Genomic DNA, 20,981 nt, shown 5'->3' on the forward strand with positions numbered 1-20,981 from the left:
CCTGTTTATTTAAGCAGCATCAGAGTGAGGCAAGGGCTTTGGCTGCTTGGCTGTTCCTGGGGTCTCGCGTCCTCATACTTGCTGGTTTCCACTCACGTGTGCTGACTGTGAGTGAAGGACGGCTGGAATGTCTCTCTGCAGGCGTCCTTGGAGGTCTGGTGCACCTGGTTTCTCCAGAGAAGCAGTGTTTGCTTCTGCCAGACAGTGAAGGGCACTATGGTTCGGACTGTTTTAAACTAATTTTCCACTTGAAGTTTTCCCTGCCATAAAAATGATAAAAGTGGTGAGATTGTGTCTGTTCTTAAGTTAACCTTAGTGTAAGGAGTTCTCCGGAAGATAATTTTTTTCTCTGCACCCATGGCCAACCCTGGTTAAAAAGTCTTTCTCACTGTGTCTCTCTGGGACTGCTTTCAGCTTGCTCTTAAACCAAGAGGTCACCTTTTCTGGACTTTGACTTCCCGGAGGGTTGGGACCAGACTCCTACATATTTGTTTTGTTCACCTCATCTGTAGCAAGGTAAAGCAAGTTGACCTGCATATACTGTTTGGGAATACCTTGGTTTCAATGTTTAGTTATCTTCAGAATTTGTTATTTCTTAATGCTTTTGACTTTTGATTTTTCCCACATTCTTGCCAAATCAGATGAATTTAAACGTGCATTGTTAAAGAAGTATTTAATCAGAGGATGACCAGCCCAGTATAATAGTGGACATGGAATTCCCATCTGACTTATATATTGGAAGCTTCTCTGTGATAGTATTATTTATATCTATCTCATTTTCATTGAAATGGAATAAATTGTTCTGTTCACTCTTTGAACTCCTAATTTAAAACATCATTTTATGGGATGTTTTTATTATATTTATATTCATACTGCTGTATATTAATGAACCCTGAAATACCGTGTCTTTAAACAAGTGAAACTGATTTCTTGCTAACAAAAGTTCCCATGGTGATAGAGGAAAGGGGTAATTTTGCTGCGCTGAGCATTTTGGGATATAGGTTCCTGGCATCTTTTCTTTTGTACCTGACGTTACGATGGCAGATGGGGCAGAGTTTCTCTACACAGTGTTTTGGGCCAGACCCAGATGCTGTGGACAGGCTCCCACCTGAATCCCAGGGCCTACTGCTCCAGAACAAGGCTAATCCTTGTGCGGCTGGCACATGGAGTCCTCGCCTAGGAAGCTACCTTATGGCAACAGATCTGAACCTTGGCATGAGCGCCCCAATCTCGGGCAGACACCTGCTCAGACTTCTCTGCAGGGTGTTTCTCTAGGCACCCTTCTTCCTAGGCACAGAATAAGCTTCTCCCTTTTCCAAAGGAGACAACTCAAATCCATTCTAGCTATACAGCCTGTGCAATATTTAGGATGCCGCCTGGCACTGACACTCAGGCCTTTCTGAGCAGGAATGTCTGCGGTCCAGCCACCTATGTAATACAAGATTCTGAAAGTTTTTAGATGGGAGAGGTCTTCCAGAATCCTTATGAATTAGTCTACCAATTATCACGTGCATTCAGTAGCTCTGCCTGCTCCTCACAATTCTATAACCTCTTTCCATTTTATGTTACTAAAATAACCTCTGCTCTTGGACCAGAATCACTTTTGTGCTCCTTTGTTCCCAGGGATGGGAATATTTCCCAGAAGTGAGATGCATGCTGATTTGCCTGTGTCATGGGATCCTTCATCAGGGCTGCCTGCTTCTCTGGTATGTCAGTGTTGGGTGAGATAACTGTTTATGCTTTAAATCATGTTTCTATACCTGTGTGCACCTGCTGTGAGTACAGCTGGGCTCAGGACAGGTTCCAGTTCCAGCATCATTCTGTGCCTTAGCTAGCTGGCCAGTGATGGTTTGGAATTTCAAAGATTGTTGCTTCTCCAGATCCCTCTCCAATTTGACTGTTTTTCTCAAGCTCCCACCGCCCTGCCAAGATCTTTACAGACATTCAAAGCCTAATTGCGGATGTTGTTATAATCCTGCCTCTAATTGTGTTTCTATAGTTCCTTGGTTTCACCTCTCTGTTATATATACAAAAACAAAACAGAGGAGAGCAAGAAGTGTCTTTAATTGGGTCCATATGCCAGGATTTCTGAGTCTCAGCTCCCACCCAGACAGAATAACCCAGTGTATACTTAACACTTCACTATATTTTATGGTGGTGATTTGGGTTGTTTATTGGAATTATTTTCATTAGCCAAAATGGTCCTAATGCATACATGTTGAGCCTTGAAAGAAGCAAAATAAGGGTAATGGTGTTTGCAATAATGTCCTCTATCAAATACTGAGTTCCATTCCCTTCTCCGTGATTGTGTCTTATTTTGGTAATGCACTTTTAGTAGACACTCGCACCTGCAGTTATGACAACTTGCCTGGAAACATTGCTTTGAAGTAACAGTGGAATTGCTTTGAATGAGATGAAAAATCAGCCCCCACATAGAACAAACATTATCTTAAGAAAATAAGAAAAAAAAAAACAGATCATTTTCAGATTCAGAGACTGTGACATGTTGTTCTGTTTTCTGCCGCCTCTGTTTAAGACTCCCCTGGACCGGTGTGTAAAGCTCAGCCCAGCCCGGCTTTCCCAAGGTCAGAAGCATACTGAGAGTTTTAGGACGGCAAGGAGGTCACTGGGGCTTTTCTAGTCTAGGTTACATCCGAGGAAATAGGATGCCTCTCAGCTCAGTGTTACATGCTTTTGGTTTGGATCCCCCTTTCCCTGGCACTTCTTCCTTTTCTTCTACCCAAGGCTGCAAAGCAGAACATGCAGCCTGAGATTTGCAGGGAGGAAAGGCTCGTTCCGATTCAGCCTTTGGTAATTGCAAAGTGATCAGGAGTTGGCGAAGGAGCACCAACAGACCATCTATTCTTGGAAATGCAATGAAGAAAAATACCAAAAATAGACTCTGAGGGAGGAGCAGAGAAGGGCGTTTCACACTTCCCCATACTCTTTTTTTTTTTTTCCAAAATGCTAAGAGGAAAGTGAGGTATTGCTTCAAAAATTAGCCTGTAAAAGCAAGAGTAAATTGTTTTGATGAGGAGAAGCTCTTAATGAAACAAAAATGGAGCAAAATGCAGCAGGATGTTCTGTGCATAAGTGTCCTGGTCATTTGAAATTGAAGATTTCTTGAGGTGCCATTTAAAAAGCTCCAGAGAAAAAGTCTTATTTTAAGAAAATTCCAAAATATTAATGACCCCCCATCAAACCTCATCTATTTGCTGATAATCTGTGTAATCTGTGTCAAACTTACCTCTTTCAAATTTAACAATTCATTCAATAAATATGAAGCAAAATCTGGACCCTTTAACAACTCTGTCGGTTTTGCAGCAATGTTACTGTCCTGAGAAAAGCTGTGTTTCAAAATCAACTCTTGAAGCATTCTCTGTTTCCTCAGCTTCCCAGAGCCGAGATTCATCCGTGGGAAGGGCGTCTGCTCGGGGCCAGCCGCCAGGTGGAACCCTGGGCAGAGCAGTGGTAAGCGAATGCCAGGAGAGCAGGGGTCGGGGGTCTGCTTCTCGCTGGAGCTGTGTTGTGTGAGCGGGAAAACAGAACTCCCCAGGGCCAGTGCAGGAGGGACAAGCGTGAAGAGATGGAGTCTTCTCAGGGTGAGAGAAGAGTGGGGAGGAGAGGAGAATGTTTGCAGGTGTAACTCTGAGCTTAAAATTCTATTCTCTTTGAAGTACTTTTGTAGTGTAAGTAAATATTGAAATACATGTTCTTGATGCTTTGAATAATTCTTCTTGATGCTTTGAATAATTGTTGGAGTGTGGTAGGGTCAACGGGATGCCCTGTAGACCCCTCCCCTGGGTTCAAGGTCTGTGTACGTGATAATCCTCATGGCCGACTCCAGCACTGAGGGGCTCCAAGAGCAGCTTTCGCTCCTGTGAGTTGCTTAGGCCTCTGGCCAATGCTAACTTTAAATCAATGGCTTCCTCCCTTCCTGTCCCCCTGACTGAATACAGTTCAGTGCAGCTAAATGAACAGCCTGTTGTAATTATTTACTGAAGAATGAGTAGTCAGGGTGGGAGAGAATTACAATAGATTTTGCTCACCGTACATGAACAACACTGATGAACTGTGATGACTAATACGAGTATTGAGAATCATGGAGGGTATAGTTGGAAAGCTAACTATTGCAGTTCTTTCACTTTTCTGATGTTTGAAGGCCTTTGAGTTCTGTATGTCCTGGGCATTGAAAATTATGCCACTTGAGCAATTTTTTTTAGAATCCTGGGCTTCAGTCCAGGCACCTGCAGCGTTGGCTCATGCTAAACAGAGAAATGCAGGCAGTTTATCTCTGGCTCTTTCCTGTTCCATATCCCTAGTTTCTCGCTGTGCCTCAACTGTCAAGGATTATCCTGCCATTTGTCAGTTGTCATTAGCTCCTATTGGTGATGAGTGAATGTGACTTTTCTGGTGGAAAACCCTTGAAAGACTCAAGTTGCTTTACCAGGAAACACAATTCTTTGATTCTTCAAACTGTTGTAGATTCCGGGTGATACTGAGTGAATATTTTCTGAACACTTAGCCCATTGCAACTAACTCTTCTTGGCACGGCTGGCTCATTTCACCTTCTCATCAGCTCTGTGACACAGATTCCATTTTCCTGATTTTCCAGTGCAGCCAGGAGGGCATGTTGTGTAACTTTCTGAGGTTTCCTTAGCTAGTAATGGCCCACTCTGGGCCCTGCTGACGGTCTGGCAGCAGGGCTGCTGCTTGTATCAGGCAGTGCGATTCTGCCAGAAAGCATGAAGGGGAGTGGGGCGTTGCTCCAACGCTGTCCTTTTCTCCCCTTCCTGTGTCTTGCTTGTTTTCTCTATGATGTCTCCATCATTTTTGGAGAACACCTGAATCGGAAGATGAGCTCCAATGGTGTCTTAAAGGCCTGTAATCACAAAGTAATGTTAAGAAGGGAAAACATTAATTACCCTGATTGGCTCAGCTCACATCGTATGAAGGCATTGAAATGTCACAGTGTAACTCATGAATATGGACAATTACTGTTAATATAAATGTGGAAAGTAAGCTAGAGGTCAAACGATCCAGCTGTCACCAAGTAGGCATTCAAAGTAATGAGATTGTTATGTAGAAGAGCTACTTGCACTCCCATCTGTGTTGTGGTACCCCTCAAGGGGCAATCACATGCAAAAGAAGCATACTATTTACGTATGGGATAATGTTCAGCCATCAAAAGAAAATCCTGTCATTTGCAGCCTCATGGGTGGAACTGGAAGGTATCATGTTGGAGCCCAGTAATACATATACTGCATATTTTTGTATATGGAACCTTAAGAAATTTCTACAGATATAGAAAGTGTGACAGAGATCCTTGGAGACTGGAAAGTATAGGGGGTAGGTAGGAGGATAGTGGGAGGTGGGACTATGGGATTAAACCAATGAGGCAGTGGACAAGTTCTTGTGTTTTATATCATAGTGGGGGGGGCTATTGTTCATAATAATCTGTTATATATTTCATTAAGAAATCTAGGGGAGAAACTCAGAAGCTCCTAACATGAAGAAATGAAAATCCAAGTAGAAATGCCATATACCTTGTTTAATCATTGTATTTTGTACTGGCATATGAATTATTACACTTTACTGAAAAAAAAGTATGCAATGATTATTTGTCAGTTAAAAAGAAAAAAAGCAGAGGAAAAGATAAAGATGAGAGAATCTTTGTTTTGGAGCATGCCTAAAGCAGAACTAACAGACCTTGATAACCTTATCTTACTGCATTTCCAGCTTTTCTAAAAATGGTGACATGTACCAGACACGAAGCTCAGTGTTCAGAATTGCTTCATGCTCTGCAGCTTGAAGTGTTGATGTAGTAGTTTTCTGTTCACACTGAAATTTCTCAAGTCAGTGGTTTTCAGATGTTGATGAAGCAAATAATTATCACAACTGCAACTAAACCAATCAGTAAGGCTGAGATCAAGATTAAGGTGCACTCAGAGTTTATCCCAGTGTCAAGCCTTTTAGCCTCTGTCAACAGTTTTCTGGTAGTTACTTGTAGATGTGTTTGAAAGGCTTTCTGTGCTTGTTTCTGACTTCATCCTCTTGCCTAACAACCAGAGTGTGACGCCTGTCATGGAGAGCAGGGTATCAGAGCCCATGTTATCTGAAGAGTTTTAAAAGGTAATATTGTTGAGCCCAGAGTTGTGGTGTAATGAGTTAAGCTGCCACCTGAAAAATCTGTATTCCATTTGGATGTCAGTTCATGTCCCAGTTACTCCACTTTCCACTTAGCTCCCTGCTAAAGGCCTGGGAAGCGCAGCAGGTGATGGCCCAAATATTTGGACTCCTGCCACCCTTGGTAGAGACGCAGAGGAAGATTATTGCTTTGGCTAGTCCCAGCCCTGGCCATGGCGTACATCTGCAGAGTGAACCAGCAGGGAAGATCTCTCCGCTCCGCCATCTCTTTCTGCAACTCTGACTTGCAAGTCGATCAGTCATTGTTTTCCCCTTACATAATATTGTTGCCTGAACCCGATCACATAGGACCCTTTGTAAGGACTGCAAGGGCTGTGGGATTATTGGTGAGTTAAATAGGAGTGACTCAAGAGTGTAAAGTGACTGCTTTACTGTCCATTGTAAAAGGTACTATTAGTTAATCAAAACCTATTTTATTTAAAAATGTTTCAAGTCCCAAATAGCACTTATTTATTCGCAATCAATAATTTCATACTTTGTTCATTTTTACTGTTCAAGGCATAGCTAAATGGCATCATTAGAATAAAAATCAAATTATAGCACAGCTGTGTTAATTATGAAAACAGATGAAAGCTCTAGTCCTTCTCCTTCTGTTGAGTCAGGCTTCTGTGTCTCTACGTTCCTCCAGCCTTCTCTTTCTCAGGCTTTCCCTGCTGCTCCATTTAACCTTGCAGTGGGATGGAAAGCCTTGACTTCCATGTCGCTTCCCCAGGGTCCTCCCATAGTTCCAGAAGGCATATTTTGCATTCCTTGTCTGCAGTAGGGCAAAGCATGAGAATGTAGGGAGATTAAAAGCGCTTTCATGATATATTTCCTCGCTTTCACATTTAATCTGTGCTTGAGGATACTGTGACCCCAATTATAAAATGTACTATTGTTTCAAGAAAGGCAGCTTTGCATCCACTTTTTATGAGTTGAAATTGAACTCTATGGAATATGGACCAGGAGAAATTATTTACAATCTGTCCAGCTGCCCACTTTTCCTTTTGGCTGGAAAGAATATCCAATTGTAGTCCCATAATGTCCTCATGTACTCTTCCATCAGCCGCCATCCCTTAGGGCAGGGGAGCTGGAAAGGAGGAAAGCCACGTTTGCTCGGCTCCAAGGTACCTGGCAAGATGAATAATGTAAATGAACCTACTGTTTAGCCCAACAGCCCTTCTTAACCAGTACACAGATAAATAGTATACTGCAAAAGTCTATGGCCAGTGTAGACATAAGGTTCATCTATAGACATGTAATCTCAAAAACACAAGAAATTCTTTTTCCCCCTGGAATCCATGCTGGCGCCTGTAAGAAAGCAGCCAAACCTGGTTTAATTATTATGCAAAGAACATGATTTAGAATTGTGATGTTCATCACTACTCTGAACTGTTAAAAGGAAAAAGGAGGAGTGACTAAAGGGTCACAGTGAAGTTCATCATCTGAGTGGCCGTGCAAAGCTGTCCCCATCAAGAAAGTGAAAAAAAAAGTATCAATTCCCAGCAAGAATATCAAGATCTTGGAATCATTTTCAACCTTGTTTTTTTTTAATAAGTTCTCATAAAAACTGATACATACATATTCCTTGGACCTTGCCTTTTTAATGTTTAGGACCAAACGTATTGAGCAGTTTTATAATATCCTAATTGATGTTGTTTTCACAATTGTCAAATTGTAGTGTTGGGATGCCATGTTCCTATAAGTGGTTGTCATACTTCATAGCTAGTATTTACTTTTAGTATAAGAGTTTAAGTATAATTTTTTGTGTGCATGAGCCAGTGCACTGGATAGTTCATTTTGGGGTGAATCAATAATACAGAAGAATGAATACCATTTTGGTGGCATTTGTATTTGGAAGGGATATTTTCAATCTGCCTTAAAAATTGCTTCCTGTGCATTGTTCTTCACCTAATGAGGGAATTTCTGGACCCCAGATGAACTTGGCTATTCTCTATTGCCATGTTCAGTTCTGACTTGTGGACCGTGATGTTCTAGATCCAAATTGAAATTCATCAATGCCTGTCTTGTTGGGAAAATCACTAGGAAGCAATGCATCATGAAAGCATCTTTTAGACACTTGGGGTCTGGAATTGCTCAGGATCATGTTTTCCTGTGGAAACGTGGTGAGTCCTGGATCTAAAGCTTCAAGCAGCGTTGGAGCGTGGCAGGGAACATGTGATATCTGCAGTAGATAACTTCACGTGCCAGCTGTTTGTCTGTCCACCAGCTGAAACACGTGGAAGTTCAGCCAGCAGGTGATGGAATCCCCCGGCAGGTATATCATAATGTTGAATTTCTTTCCCACAAGAACTTGCTGGTGTTGTAGCCTTTCCATCTTGCCTTTCCTGAAGGGTACCAGGTCTAGAGGCTGAGGGGAAAGTAGAGCCCACCCGTTGCTGATTTTATAAGTGCTTATCAAGAAAAAGCAACAAAGCTATAAAAATGTACAGGCAGCTTCAAATGTCAGGCTGTATTTTCCAAGACCCACTGTGACTTGAGGCCGTCTGCTGTCTCTGGCTTTTGCCTGTTTGCATTGGTCTTTTCAAAGCTTTTGATTGTGTTTTATCCTCAGCGTTTTCACTATAGTAGATACATTTTTAAACAAATACATTCACGTTAGCCTTCACTGTGAGAAAGAATGAGCTTGCTCAGTTGCTTAGCTTCGTTCAGTATGGATATTTACAGTTCAAATGGTTTTTGTCGTATTCCAAACATCCCTGGTGTGAAAATAATGGTCATTTAACTGGTATGGGAGCAGTGAGTGTGGAGAATATATTCAAACAGGAAATTGTTTTATTAATTACTCAAGTCCTTTTAGACGCGCTTAGGACACATCCGTCGGGGCTTGTTTGCAGAGGTTGTGGCAAGTGGTATTTTGCTAGGAGTATAATGGTAGGGTACTGAGTTTCCACACTGTCTGGATGTAAGATGAGAAAGCTTTTGTCATGGCACCAAGAACATTCTCTGGTAAAGGACACTCATTTCAATGAATGGCCTTGGGACAACTGGATATCCATATGCAAATGAATGCAAGCAGGCTGCATATAAAAATAAGTTCAAACTTTATCAGACACCCAAATGTAAGACCTGAAACTAAGCTGCACACATAAGGGAGGAAATCCTCAGGATCAGATGAAGCAAAGGTTTTTGACTAACACCTCAAAAACATAAGCAGCAAAATAAAAAAAAAAAGGTAATTTGGATTATATATCAAACTAGAAACTTCTATACAAAAAAAAACAGAAACAGATTGAAGAGGCAAACTTCAGAATCAGAAAATTATTCATAAGCATTCATTTGACCAGGGATTAATATGTGATGCATTAGATGTATTTTAGCTAAGCAACAGCAATAACAAAGAATGTGAGTTTAAAGTGGACAAGGGGTCTAAATAGACACTCTCAAAAGAAAACATGGAAGTGGCCAAAAAGTCTGTGAAAAAAAAATGCTCGATGTATCTAATCATCATGAGGATGCAAGTTAAAAAACATAATGAGGTATTACGCCACTCCAGTTAGGATGAATCACAAAAGACAATAATACATACTGTAAGAGCAAAGAGAGCCCTTGTACAATAATTGGTGGAAACATAAATTAATGAGGTTAAGTTGGTAGAGGTTACTTATCAGAAAATAGAACTTCCACATCCAGTCATCACCCTTTCTGTATATATATGAAAAGGAAGTACAATCATTATGTAAAAGTAATACCTGAACAATCACATTTATTGCAGCAATATTCATAATACCCAGGATGTAGAATCAGTGGAATGACCATTCGGTGGATGAAAAGGCCGGAAAATAGACATATGTACAACAGAATATTGTTCAGCCATAAAAAAGTTGAACTCTTTTCCTTTGGATAGAACTGGAAGACATTATGTTAAGTGAGATATGGCAGACACAGCAAGATGAACACCACATGTTCTCACTCATTTATGGAAGCTAAACAAATGGATGGCGTATGTGTAGAGAGTAGAATAGAGGTCAACAGAGCCTAGGAATGGTGGGGGGAGGATGGAAATGAGGTTGATAAAGAGTACTGAAACTGTAACATGGGTGGCATTAGTTCTGACCTAGCACAGAAGAGAAGCTGTAGGCTAAAATAATTAATTATATGTTTCAAAGTATCCGGAGAACAGTATGAAGATTGCCAACATGTGCAAACAATATTGGTGAGGTAGCAGTGCTCTCTTGTCATTATATACATATTGTATATGTGTATAAAATAACATTGTATCTCATAAATAGCACGGATGCTGTTTGTCAATTAAACAAAAGCAATGGACAGGCATGAAGCGAAGGACAGAGGCATTTTGAATGGAAGAGAGCCTCTCCGTGACTGCGGTGAGTTGGATGACTGCAGTCTCATACTGGCTAGAAAGAACAGCAGAGGTAACTGATTTTGTTTTTAACATTTATACTCCTATAGCCAGGCTTTGTTCAAGCACTTTATGTGTGTCGTCTAACTTAATCCTTACAAGAACAACACATGGTAGGTGCCACTGTGACCTCTTTTAAAGGGGTGGCGATGGGGGGATGGTTTGAGGGGTAATGAGAGAAAGGGAACTGTGAGGTTGGCCTCCAGGGCCCTCATTGCATCCTATGTTCTGCAGTGTTAGCTTTCCTGGCAGACAGGTTGGAAAGGGTCCTAAGACATTCAGGATAGCTGAGAAAACAGACCCTAAGGTCATGAAAGTAATCACAAGCGAATCTAACTAGCTCATGGCACAAAAGAGACTAAAATTGAAATCTTCTGGTACATCAGGCAATATATGATTGAGTACAGGAACTGGGAGTGGGGCTTGGTACTGTGCCTCCAGTATGATTCTGGGGCATCCATCATGCCTTGATGGTGGTGGACTGCCTGAGTGTCCTGCTTGCTCTGGCCAGTGTAGCTGGTTGAATCAGGACATCTTAGCTGCTGAACTGTGGTTCAGTGTGTATCAAAACAAGTCACATAGTATGTCATGAAAAGTGTAGGTCAGAAAACTTTTTCTGTGAGCAGCCAGATGGTGTTTGAGACTTGGGAACTTGATCACCTGTTCCTGGAACAGAAAATCACACAACACCTTATTTACTCATCAGATTTCTTTACATCTAAAATGTTAGGACAGGTACTAGACATCTCCTTAAATGAAAAACCATAAAACAAAATCAACAATAGGAAGAAAAATAGGAATTTTACGACAACATGAATTAAATAACATGCTAATGAATGACCAATGTATTGCTGAAGAAATGGAAAAAACAGTGTATTCTCTGTAGAATGAAGGTTTCCATAGATATTAAGTCCATTTGCTCTAGTGTCTGGGTGAGCTCTGTTGTTTCCTTGCTTAGTTCCTGTCCCAATTAGCAGTCCATTGATATTAATGGGATATTATGGTCCTCCCCACTATTATTTTTTGTAGTTTGTTTCTCCTTTTCAGTCCATTAATATTTGCTTCACATAGCTAGGTGCCCTGGTATTTGTGAATATACATTTACTATGGTGATCTCTTCTTGTTGAATGGGTCCCTTGACCATTATGTGGTGTCCTTCATCTCTTTTGATGTTTTCCACATCAAAATCTGTATTATCTGACGTAAGAATGGCTACACCAGTTTGTTTTTCTTTTCCATTAGCCTAGAATGCCTTTTTCCATCTTTTCACTTTTGGCTTCCACCTATATTTGTTGTTGAGATGCGTCTCCTGAAGGCAACAGTTAGATCAATTTTGTTTTATGATCCAGTCTGCTAATCTGTGACATTTGATTAATGAGTCAAGGCCATTTACATTCAGGGTTAATGTGGATAGGTAGTAATCTGGTCCAGTCATTGTTTAATTTACTCTTCTGTTGTTCTTTTACTGGGGTGTTCTCCACATTTGCCTTTGGTTTTGGTAGGTGCTATTCCTTTATTCTGTCAAGAGAACATCTTTAAGCAACACTTGCAGTGCAGGTATAGAAGAGACAAATTCTTTGAGTTTTTCTTTACTGTGAAAGAAGTTTATTTCACTTTCAAAGACAAAGGAAAGCTTTGTTGTGTGTTATTCTGAGCTGACAATGATTTCCTTTTAGAGTCTGGGATATGTCACCCCATTCTTCTCTGGCCTGTGAAGTTTCCTCTGAGAGGTCAGCTGTGAGCCTTCCTTGGGTTCCTCTGTAGGTCAATTGATTTTTTCTCATGCATCTTTAGGAATCTTTTGCTTCTGCTTGACTGATAAGACCTTGATTATCACGTGTCATGGTGAAGATCGCTTTTCTTGAACCCTATTGGAGTTCTGTGCCCCTCCTGTATGTTGTTTCCCAATTTTTTCTCCATACTGGGTAAGTTTCTGTTTATTATTTCGTTGAATACCTCTTTAAACTCAGCTTCTGATTTTGCACCTTCTGCAACTGCCATAGCTTCTATATTTGGCTTTTTTTTATACTACCTCTTAATTCTTCAGTATTTTTATTTTTATTATTTTTTTAGTTTGACTCAGTTCCACTTCCAGTTTTTTGGTGGTTTTCCCATTGTGGCAAGAAGTAGATTCTAATTCAGAGATTCTTTCTTCTGCCTCACTCAGTCTGTTACTGAGGTTTCCACTGAATTTTTAATTTATTTCATTGTGTTCTTAATTTCCAACATATCAGCTTTCATTTGATTTATTGCTGCTATTATGTGTACAGCATATTTTTTGAATTCCTTTAACTCATGTATGTGCTTTTCGTTGTTGATAAAAAGCTTTATAACAAGTTTTTGGAACTTTTTAAAAAAAGATTCACTGGGCCTGGCGGCGTGGCCTAGCGGCTAAAGTCCTCGCCTTGAAAGCCCTGGGATCCCATATGAGCGCCGGTTCTGGTCCCGGCAGCTCCACTTCCCATCCAGCTCCCTGCTTGTGGCCTGGCAAAGCAGTCGAGGACGGCCCAATGCCTTGGGACACTGCACCCGCGTGGAAGACCCGGAGGAAGTTCCAGGTTCCCGGCTTCGGATCGGCTCGCATCTGCCCGTTGCGGCTCACTTGGGGAGTGAATCATCGGACGGAAGATCTTCCTCTCTGTCTCTCCTCCTCTGTGTATATCTGGCTGTAGTGAAATGAATAAATCTTTTTTTTAAAAAAAAGATTCACTTACTTTTCTCAAAAAGTAGATTTACAGAGAGAAGAAGATACAGAGAGAAAGATCTTCCATCCTCTGGTTCACTCCCCAAGTAGCTGCAAGAGCCAGACTTGAGACCAACTGAGGCCAGGAGCTCCCATGGAGGTACAGGGTTCCAAGGCTTTGGGACATCCTCTGATGCTTTCCCAGGCCACAGGCAGGGAGCTGGATGGGAAATGGAGCAGCCAGAATGTGAACCAGTGTTCATATCGGATCCTTTTGCATGCACTGGGTCCATGTTTTAAAATCCTGTACTACCATCTTGCTCTCCCATTTATCATATTGTTAATAAAGCATTTAGATGGAGGTAAGTGGTGGGGGAGAGAGAGAGAGAATGAATGAATGAATATGAGTCTTTGGAGAGACAGAGATGACAATTCTTATCAGGCAGCCAGTAGTAACTTGGGCAGAGCCTTTGTTGGCTCATGCCAGGATGACTAGAGTTGCATGGGATTCCACATGGCAACTTGCATTAGATATGACATGATCTGACGAGGGAGTTTGGTCTGTTTATCTTACAGAGTCAAGGTGTGTAGGTTACGGCCCTATGCAGGAGTGGTTCAGGGTGTGTCAGTTACACCCCTATGCAGGAGTGGTTCAGGGTGTGTCAGTTACACCCCTATGTGAGGGTGGTTTCAGGTGTGTTGGTTATGTCCCTGTGTGGGGCTGATTCAATTGCTTGTACCTCTGAGATGTTGGCAGTTGCATTTGTTTTGAAAATTTTCGAGGTAAAAGTCATTTAACTCAGAGTTCTAAGTCTCTCAGATGAAATTTTTTTTTTTTCCTGTGCAAATCTTTCTGGGACTGAATCCCTGCTTGGAATACATATTGCTCCACAACAGTTACTGGAAAGTAGATTTATCTAACCTGTGGCTAAAGTTGATCACCTTCCTATTGGCTTACAAGTGTCCTTTCTCATTCCCTTGTCCTATCTTAAAGCCTGTCTTTTTGTGAACAGTCTTTCACTGATTTTTTTTTTTCTCTGAGATTTCCACCTGCTAAGCTTGTGGTGTTAACCCAACAACCATGTTTCAGGCTAAAATGATTCCTTTACTGTAGAAGTTTGAGCTCTGAAGCACATATATAACCCTGTGATGCAAATAAATATGGGAAATACTACTCTTCAAGATATTATAGGGTCTTCCTTTTCCCTCTAGAAGCTTTGCTAAAGTTGCAATTTTCTGTTGAGAATATAGGAAGAAAAAAGAAATTCAAGCATGCTTCAAAAATAAATAGGCTTTTAAGTAATTTAAAACTTTTTTTTTCAAGAAGAAAGATGAGCATAGAATAAGAGGGTTTCCATAGTAATAGCAATTTTAGCTATTAATTTTTTCTTACAGATTTTATTTAGTGAGAATTTTAAAGTAAAATTTGTCATAGATATTGGGCCTGGGATTTGGTTTTCCTTACTTACAAAATAATAAATTAGTCTGTCTTTGTCATTTTGTGCATGCTGGCAGAAAATGTAAAATATGTCTAGGCTAGAGACAAATGATTTTGGTCATGGTACAACATGCTGCGGAAAGCGTCAGCGTATTTGAGTGGTCCCACAGCTCTGAAGTCCTACAGAAGTCACACAGTCTAGCTCAGATTCATGCTTAGTACAAAGTGTTGGCACTGTGGATAAGTAATCCCAAGTTTGGGGGATCGTCTGTTTATATAGCAAGCAATAAACAAAACCTATTTTTCATTCCAGGGCCGCAGTTACAGCAGAAAAGGTGTAAAAGCAACATACAGAATAGGAGGCTGTCTCTCCCAACCATAATTGGAATGACTGGAGTTAAGGGATTGTATTGAACTGATCTGCAGCAACGCACACAAGGTGATCTGGCCAGCTCCTAGAGGAGACACTGGGAGAAAGAGAGGCAAGCGTGTTAGGCAGCGCAGTGTCGTGGAAGGCTCCATCCAACCCCAAAGGCTGTTTCCCAGCCACGATCTCTAAGAGCAAATCAACGTTTGCGTATTTCATCTGATACCTCTTTTTTTTTTTTTTAAATTACCAAAGTTTAAAGCACACAAGCCTAATTAAACATAGAAAAATTCTGATTAAGTAAAATTAATTCTAATCTCTGAATATGGAAACTTGTTTATTGAAATTGATTATTGAAAAAACATTTGTTTCTTTTTATTTTATTGCCAATAAGAAATTTTTGCAAAATATGTCATCAAATTAACAGGCGTCTGTGGCAGGGGTGAGATAGCTCAGAGCTCATGTTTAGCACGTGCGCACTTAGATCAGAAGAATGAAGAAACTGGTGTGAAGCTAATAAGCAGACAGTCATTTTTGTTTCATTAATGTCGTCAGTCATTCATGGCCATTGTTCATTCTGAAACTCAGATTGAGTTAATGGATTAAGAAAGATATTTGTGCTTTTGTTTCTGTCTGGAGGCATGTGACATAAAATCCCTCGAAGAAAAGCAAGCAAAAACTCTCTGTCCTCTTCATGATAAAGGGTGAAACAACTGTGAGTGACAAATTGAAGTTTGTAAATTTGTATAAAATCGTAAACTAAATGACAAGTTGTAAATTAAGGAAATATTTTTAAACTTTCATGCAACAGCTACGACAGGGCAGAGTCCTTTAGGACAAAAGCAGTCCAGTGAATCATTTTTCAAGTTAAACATGAATAGTAAAGTGCATAAGAAAACCAGGATGTTTTGAATTGTGAAGTGCTGGTGCTGTATCTTTAAGGAAAAATTTCATTTCTGATTGTTCAGTGTTTAAATTGTAATAACTAGAAACTTGGTATTATTCAGCACCAACAAGTCATGTGTGGATGTGTTGTTCCATTCCCTTTTGAGTTTGCATAGAGTTGGCACCAACAGAGTGTAGGTTTGGGAGAGGGGAATAATTTGGCTCCATTTTACAGGGGTAATAGCCATCGATCATGTAAAGAATTCAACTCCTACAGTATGGATTCTGCACTTTATCTGTTAGGAGTTTACAACCGAGACAGAGTCCACACACACACACACGAAATTGAACAATTTTTGTAAATTTCAACATTTTGGAGTAGGGCTTTCTTCATTTCGTTCTTCCATGTATTTTGTGATATTTCAAAGTCTGTAAATTAAATTTTACATTTAAGACTGGAGAAAATGACTACTTCATAATTTTCTGTGGTTTTTACAAGTAGGCAGAGAATGGAATTTCTTTTTTTGTTTTAAAGATTTATTCATTTTATTACAGCCAGATATACACAGAGGAGGAGAGACAGAGAGGAAGATCTTCTGTCTGATGATTCACTCCCCAAGCAGTTGAGGACGGCCCAATGCATTGGGACACTGCACCCGCGTGGGAGACCCGGAAGAGGTTCCTGGTTCCCGGCTTCGGATCGGCGCGGACCGGCCCGTTGCGGCTCACTTGGGGAGAATGGAATTTCTGAAATGATTTCAGTGTTGCCATCGTTTTAAGCAGGTGAAACTGGAGGTTGGAGTCTGTCTTCAACTGTATGCTCAGGTATTTTTATATCTTTGCAGAAAAACAAGCTAATATACGATGCTGGCAATTTACAAAGATAGAGTAGGCTACTGTCTTCAAAGAGAAGTCTGAGAGGCAGCTAGAGCTTCCTTCCACTGGCTTCCTCCCCATATCGCCTCGACAGCCTGGGTTGAAGCCAGGAACAGCAGAGTCAGGAGTGGCCCCGTGTCTCCTGTGGGGGTGCCAGGGACACACGGGCAAGCCAGCACAGCTGCTGCCCCGGAGCTGAGGACTGAAGCAGCTCAAGCTCCTCAAGCAGGATGTGGGCATCTTACCAACCAGCCTAAACACCTGCTCCCAGAACTGCTGTCTCCTTAAAAGGACTTGGAACAACATTCATTTGAAGGTTTATCTTATTTATAAGAGTCTGGTTTTGTTGGGGGAAAGGTTGTGTTGGATTCTCCATACATAGTGAACTAGAAATATCTGATTTTCTCAGATGCAGAATATACTTGGAAGACATCTACAGATCTTGTGTCTTAGAGTAGGAAAATTTGCTCACTGATGCACAACTTGAGCTAACATTGAAATTTCCTGTTATGAGATAAATGTCCTGCTCAATAAAAAAGTGAGCACCATGGAAATGACTCTAAATCTCAGAGACTAGTTGGTCAGAATTTCCTCTTTCTCTTTAACCACGAGAGCTGTCAGCCCTATTTCAGTGTCTTAGACCTAAGTCTCTGATGCTTCTCTGCTATGTCTGCCAGCATCGCGGGGCATCTGGCCCAGCTGTAGCTTACACAGAGATGTCTGGTTCGCATGAATGTGCCTTGAGCGATCTTAACCTGCCCTTGCTTGGTGCTGTGATCTGTTGGATGTTGTCCAGCAAAAAGTTTCTTCTGTTGTAAACCCATAGTCAAGGTCAAGACTGTGAATTCCTTGCTGCAGTGGAAAAGCTTCGCAGTCCTGTCCTTTCTCTTTACACCAAGATTTCTTTCTCTTGACTTGGTATTGGCGTCAGAAATGACTGACTTGATTGAATAGTACACATTAGACTTCTCCGGATGGAGTAGCTACATTCCGATTCTTTTTGCTTTCTGTTATGAAAGTAATCATTTTTCTCCTTGGTGACAACAGTGATCTGGCAGCCTGCAATTGTCATCTTACTCAAGCTGTGCAGAATGGATGCCAGGGTGCGAAGTGTGGCTGCAACAGGGCGGCAGCCTGGCTCTGCCAGCAGCGTACTTTCAAAAGGTTTTTAAAAATACATGACAATTTTGATCAGAAGAAAATGTGCTTGACACTTGGGTCTCTAGGAGAGTGTGTTTTATATAAATAAGTAAACACATATCTTGAGTAAGTGATATAAACCAGCTTGACTCTAGTAAATCAAGCGAAAATATTGTCTATTGGATTTATGGTTTCTGACAAGGAGTTTTTTTAGAAAGGAGATTTTTTCCCCCATTCCAGTATTTCACAAACATAACCCTGTAGCTGTAAGAGATTCATGTGTGTCGCAGAGGGTCTCGGCTTCTAAAGGCCTCTTGGGTGGGAATGTGCTGCAGCCTGAATTGGGATTTGAATCTCCAACGCATCTTTCTCCTTTCCATCTCTGAGCAGGGGAAAAGTCAGTCATAAATGGATACAACGGGACTAGAATATGGGCAATGGGTCCTATTTTAATCAGCAAACCAATTAAGGGCAAGAGCCTTTTCTATTTTTTTTTTTCTGTGTAAAATAAGAACTAAGTTGAGTGCTACAGAAGTACCCTTAAGGCACTTAAATGTTTGATGACTGACTAAAATTACCAGAGAACTTTGCTTCAGTTGGGAAGTGGAGCCAAGCTTGACCAGCTCAGGCTAGGCAGCTCTGTTGATGGAGCAGCCTTTCAGCCAGGTGTGCCAGCCTTGTAGAATGAGGTCATACACAGAGCTGATGCACCTGGGTGTGCAGGAGAACTGCAGCTCGCTGTCTGCAAGCTCTCTGATCGGAAGCTGAATAGGATTTGACACTTGAAGCGGCCTGTTTGGGTAACATCCAGAGGCTCTTGGACAAGAGTGCCCATTGTCCCAAGGAATTTGTTCCTGCATCTAGGAGGTGGTTTCTGGAATGCTGCAATGAGGTAAAATGGCCATGACTTCATGGCGAGTCATGGACCACACTTCCAAACACCAGCACAGTTATGCATGCATGCCTGGGCTGAAAGAGCAGATTCCACTGAATGCCCGTCCTGCAGGTCACAGGTGTTGTAGAGCTTGTGAGCCACCTTGCTATCATCCTTCCCCAGCCGATGCAGTGGGCCTTTGGCAGGACAGCTCCCTTTGAACTCTGGATTTACCAAGTGAAGAAGAGGACACTGGGAGGGACCTCAGATGTTTGCATCTGTCGGCATTTAGTCCAACATGTCTCTTAAGAGTATGTCTGGGTTCAGGTTAGGAAGAGGTGAGACCACTCACCCTCCATGTCACTTCTGTTTGTTTTTGGGAGCTGTGGCTGCCCTTCCCAGCTTGTCAGTGCCCTGGGCCAGCCAGTGGCTTGTTCCGGGCTAAGGAGTATTGCTGGATGCAGAACTCCCGGTGTGCAAACCCAGCAAGACCTAGGCTTAATGAAGATGAGTAGGTAAGTTAGCTCCTCAACCCCAGTCATTCAATTCTCATGAAAATATAGGGAGAGAATGTCTTCAAATAAAGAAAACTATGATTCAGATTCTTTCAGCTTTATTGATGATTTTCTTTTTTTTTTTTCCTTTTGTGTTGATGATTTTCTAATGAGAAAGCGAAAGGAACACAGCAGATGTTTTTGTAAAAGTTGTTTCAACACACTGTTTATACATGCTAGAAGTTAGAAGAATATTACTGTTCTAGAACTCTCTGTTCACATCTTCAAAGAAGGAAGTCCGGAGCCAGCTCTTGTGAGGACAGCACACTGAGAAAAATTGGCAACATGAGAACTATCATCACCATGACACACACAAGTTTAACAGTTAATACATGTTGTCTAACCTAGGTAGTGCTTTTTCTTTTTTTAAAATGATTTATTTATTTTTATTGGAACGTCAGATACACAGAGAGGAGGAGGAGAGACAGAGAGGAAGATCTTCCATCCAATGATTCACTCCCCAAGTGACCGCAACGGCCGGTGCTGTGCTGATCCGAAGCCAGGAGCCAGGAACTCTTCCGGGTCTCCTACCTACATGGGTTCAGGGTCCTAAGGTTTTGGCCATCCTAGACTGCTTTCCCAGGCCACAAGCAGGGAGCTGGATGGAACGGAGGTGGAGTGTCTGGAATAGGAACTGGCACTCATATGGGATCCTGGAATGTTCAAGGTTAGGACTTCAGCCACTAGGCCACCGTGCAGGGCCCAAAGTGGTGATTTTTCAACTCAAATTCCTTCAATAAGGAAGTGATAGTAGGCTGTTTATGGGTTTGATTCAGCTTTTGCTAAGCAACATGTGTACATTCACTGTATGCAGAGACTTGACAAGATTCATGGAAAATGGGACTTAAAGGTCTCTCTTTTGTTATAAATGAATTCTGAAATCCAACTCAGTTTTTCCTAATGCACACTGCTCATGAACTTTTGAAAGATCCCTTGTGTAGTTATATTTGTGTATAGATATTTACATTTGTATGTGCTTATGAATAAAAGCCTTTATTAGAAGTCCACACACTCTCAAGATAATATATTCCTTAAAACACTGCCAGATGGCACGGAGTTTCCAGAAGAATATATTTTTTGATTGATACTTTATACACAGTAACTTCTCCTGCCAGAACTTGCAGCAAATCTTCTGTCATCTCATTTATTGCTCTTTATGTTCTAAATTACTGCATGTGGATAGAGACTACATTTTTCCTCATATTACAGTGTTGTATTTCTAGCACCTAGTTTGATTACAGGTCCGTGGGTAACTTACAGTGATTTTTTTTGAGTTCCAAAATGATGACTACAATCTGATTATTTGGTTTTTCTTTTTTCTTTATTTTGTAAAGATTTGGTTTTTCCATAATAGATATCCTAATCTTTTAAATGAGTGGCTAATTCTGAAGCTGTGATCTTTTGTCATATGTAGTTTGTACCTACAAGCATCAATCCTTATTGTAAAGCATGCAGAGTAAAAAAGAGTAGTGAATAGAAAAGGGGGATTGTTTAATAGTGTAACAAGTCTGGGCCCGGCACAATAGTGGCTAAATCCTCCCACTGGTGCTGGCTTAAGTCCTGGCTGCTCCACTTCCCATCCAGCTCCCTGCTT

The 20,981-nt window shown here is 41.2% G+C and overlaps 1 protein-coding gene across 1 annotated transcript in view; it reads left to right on the plus strand.

Annotated features, from left to right (window-relative positions):
• LOC101518756 (small ribosomal subunit protein uS11-like) overlaps positions 1-20,981 on the plus strand; it is a 74,535-nt gene that overhangs the window by 9,509 nt on the left and 44,045 nt on the right. The window contains 1 exon segment of the mRNA XM_058669685.1: positions 3,392-3,471. Coding sequence (XP_058525668.1) covers positions 3,392-3,471 — 80 coding nt within the window.

This window comes from Ochotona princeps, chromosome 10 (assembly GCF_030435755.1).
Source record: "Ochotona princeps isolate mOchPri1 chromosome 10, mOchPri1.hap1, whole genome shotgun sequence".
In the NCBI taxonomy this organism is placed as follows: domain Eukaryota; kingdom Metazoa; phylum Chordata; class Mammalia; order Lagomorpha; family Ochotonidae; genus Ochotona; species Ochotona princeps.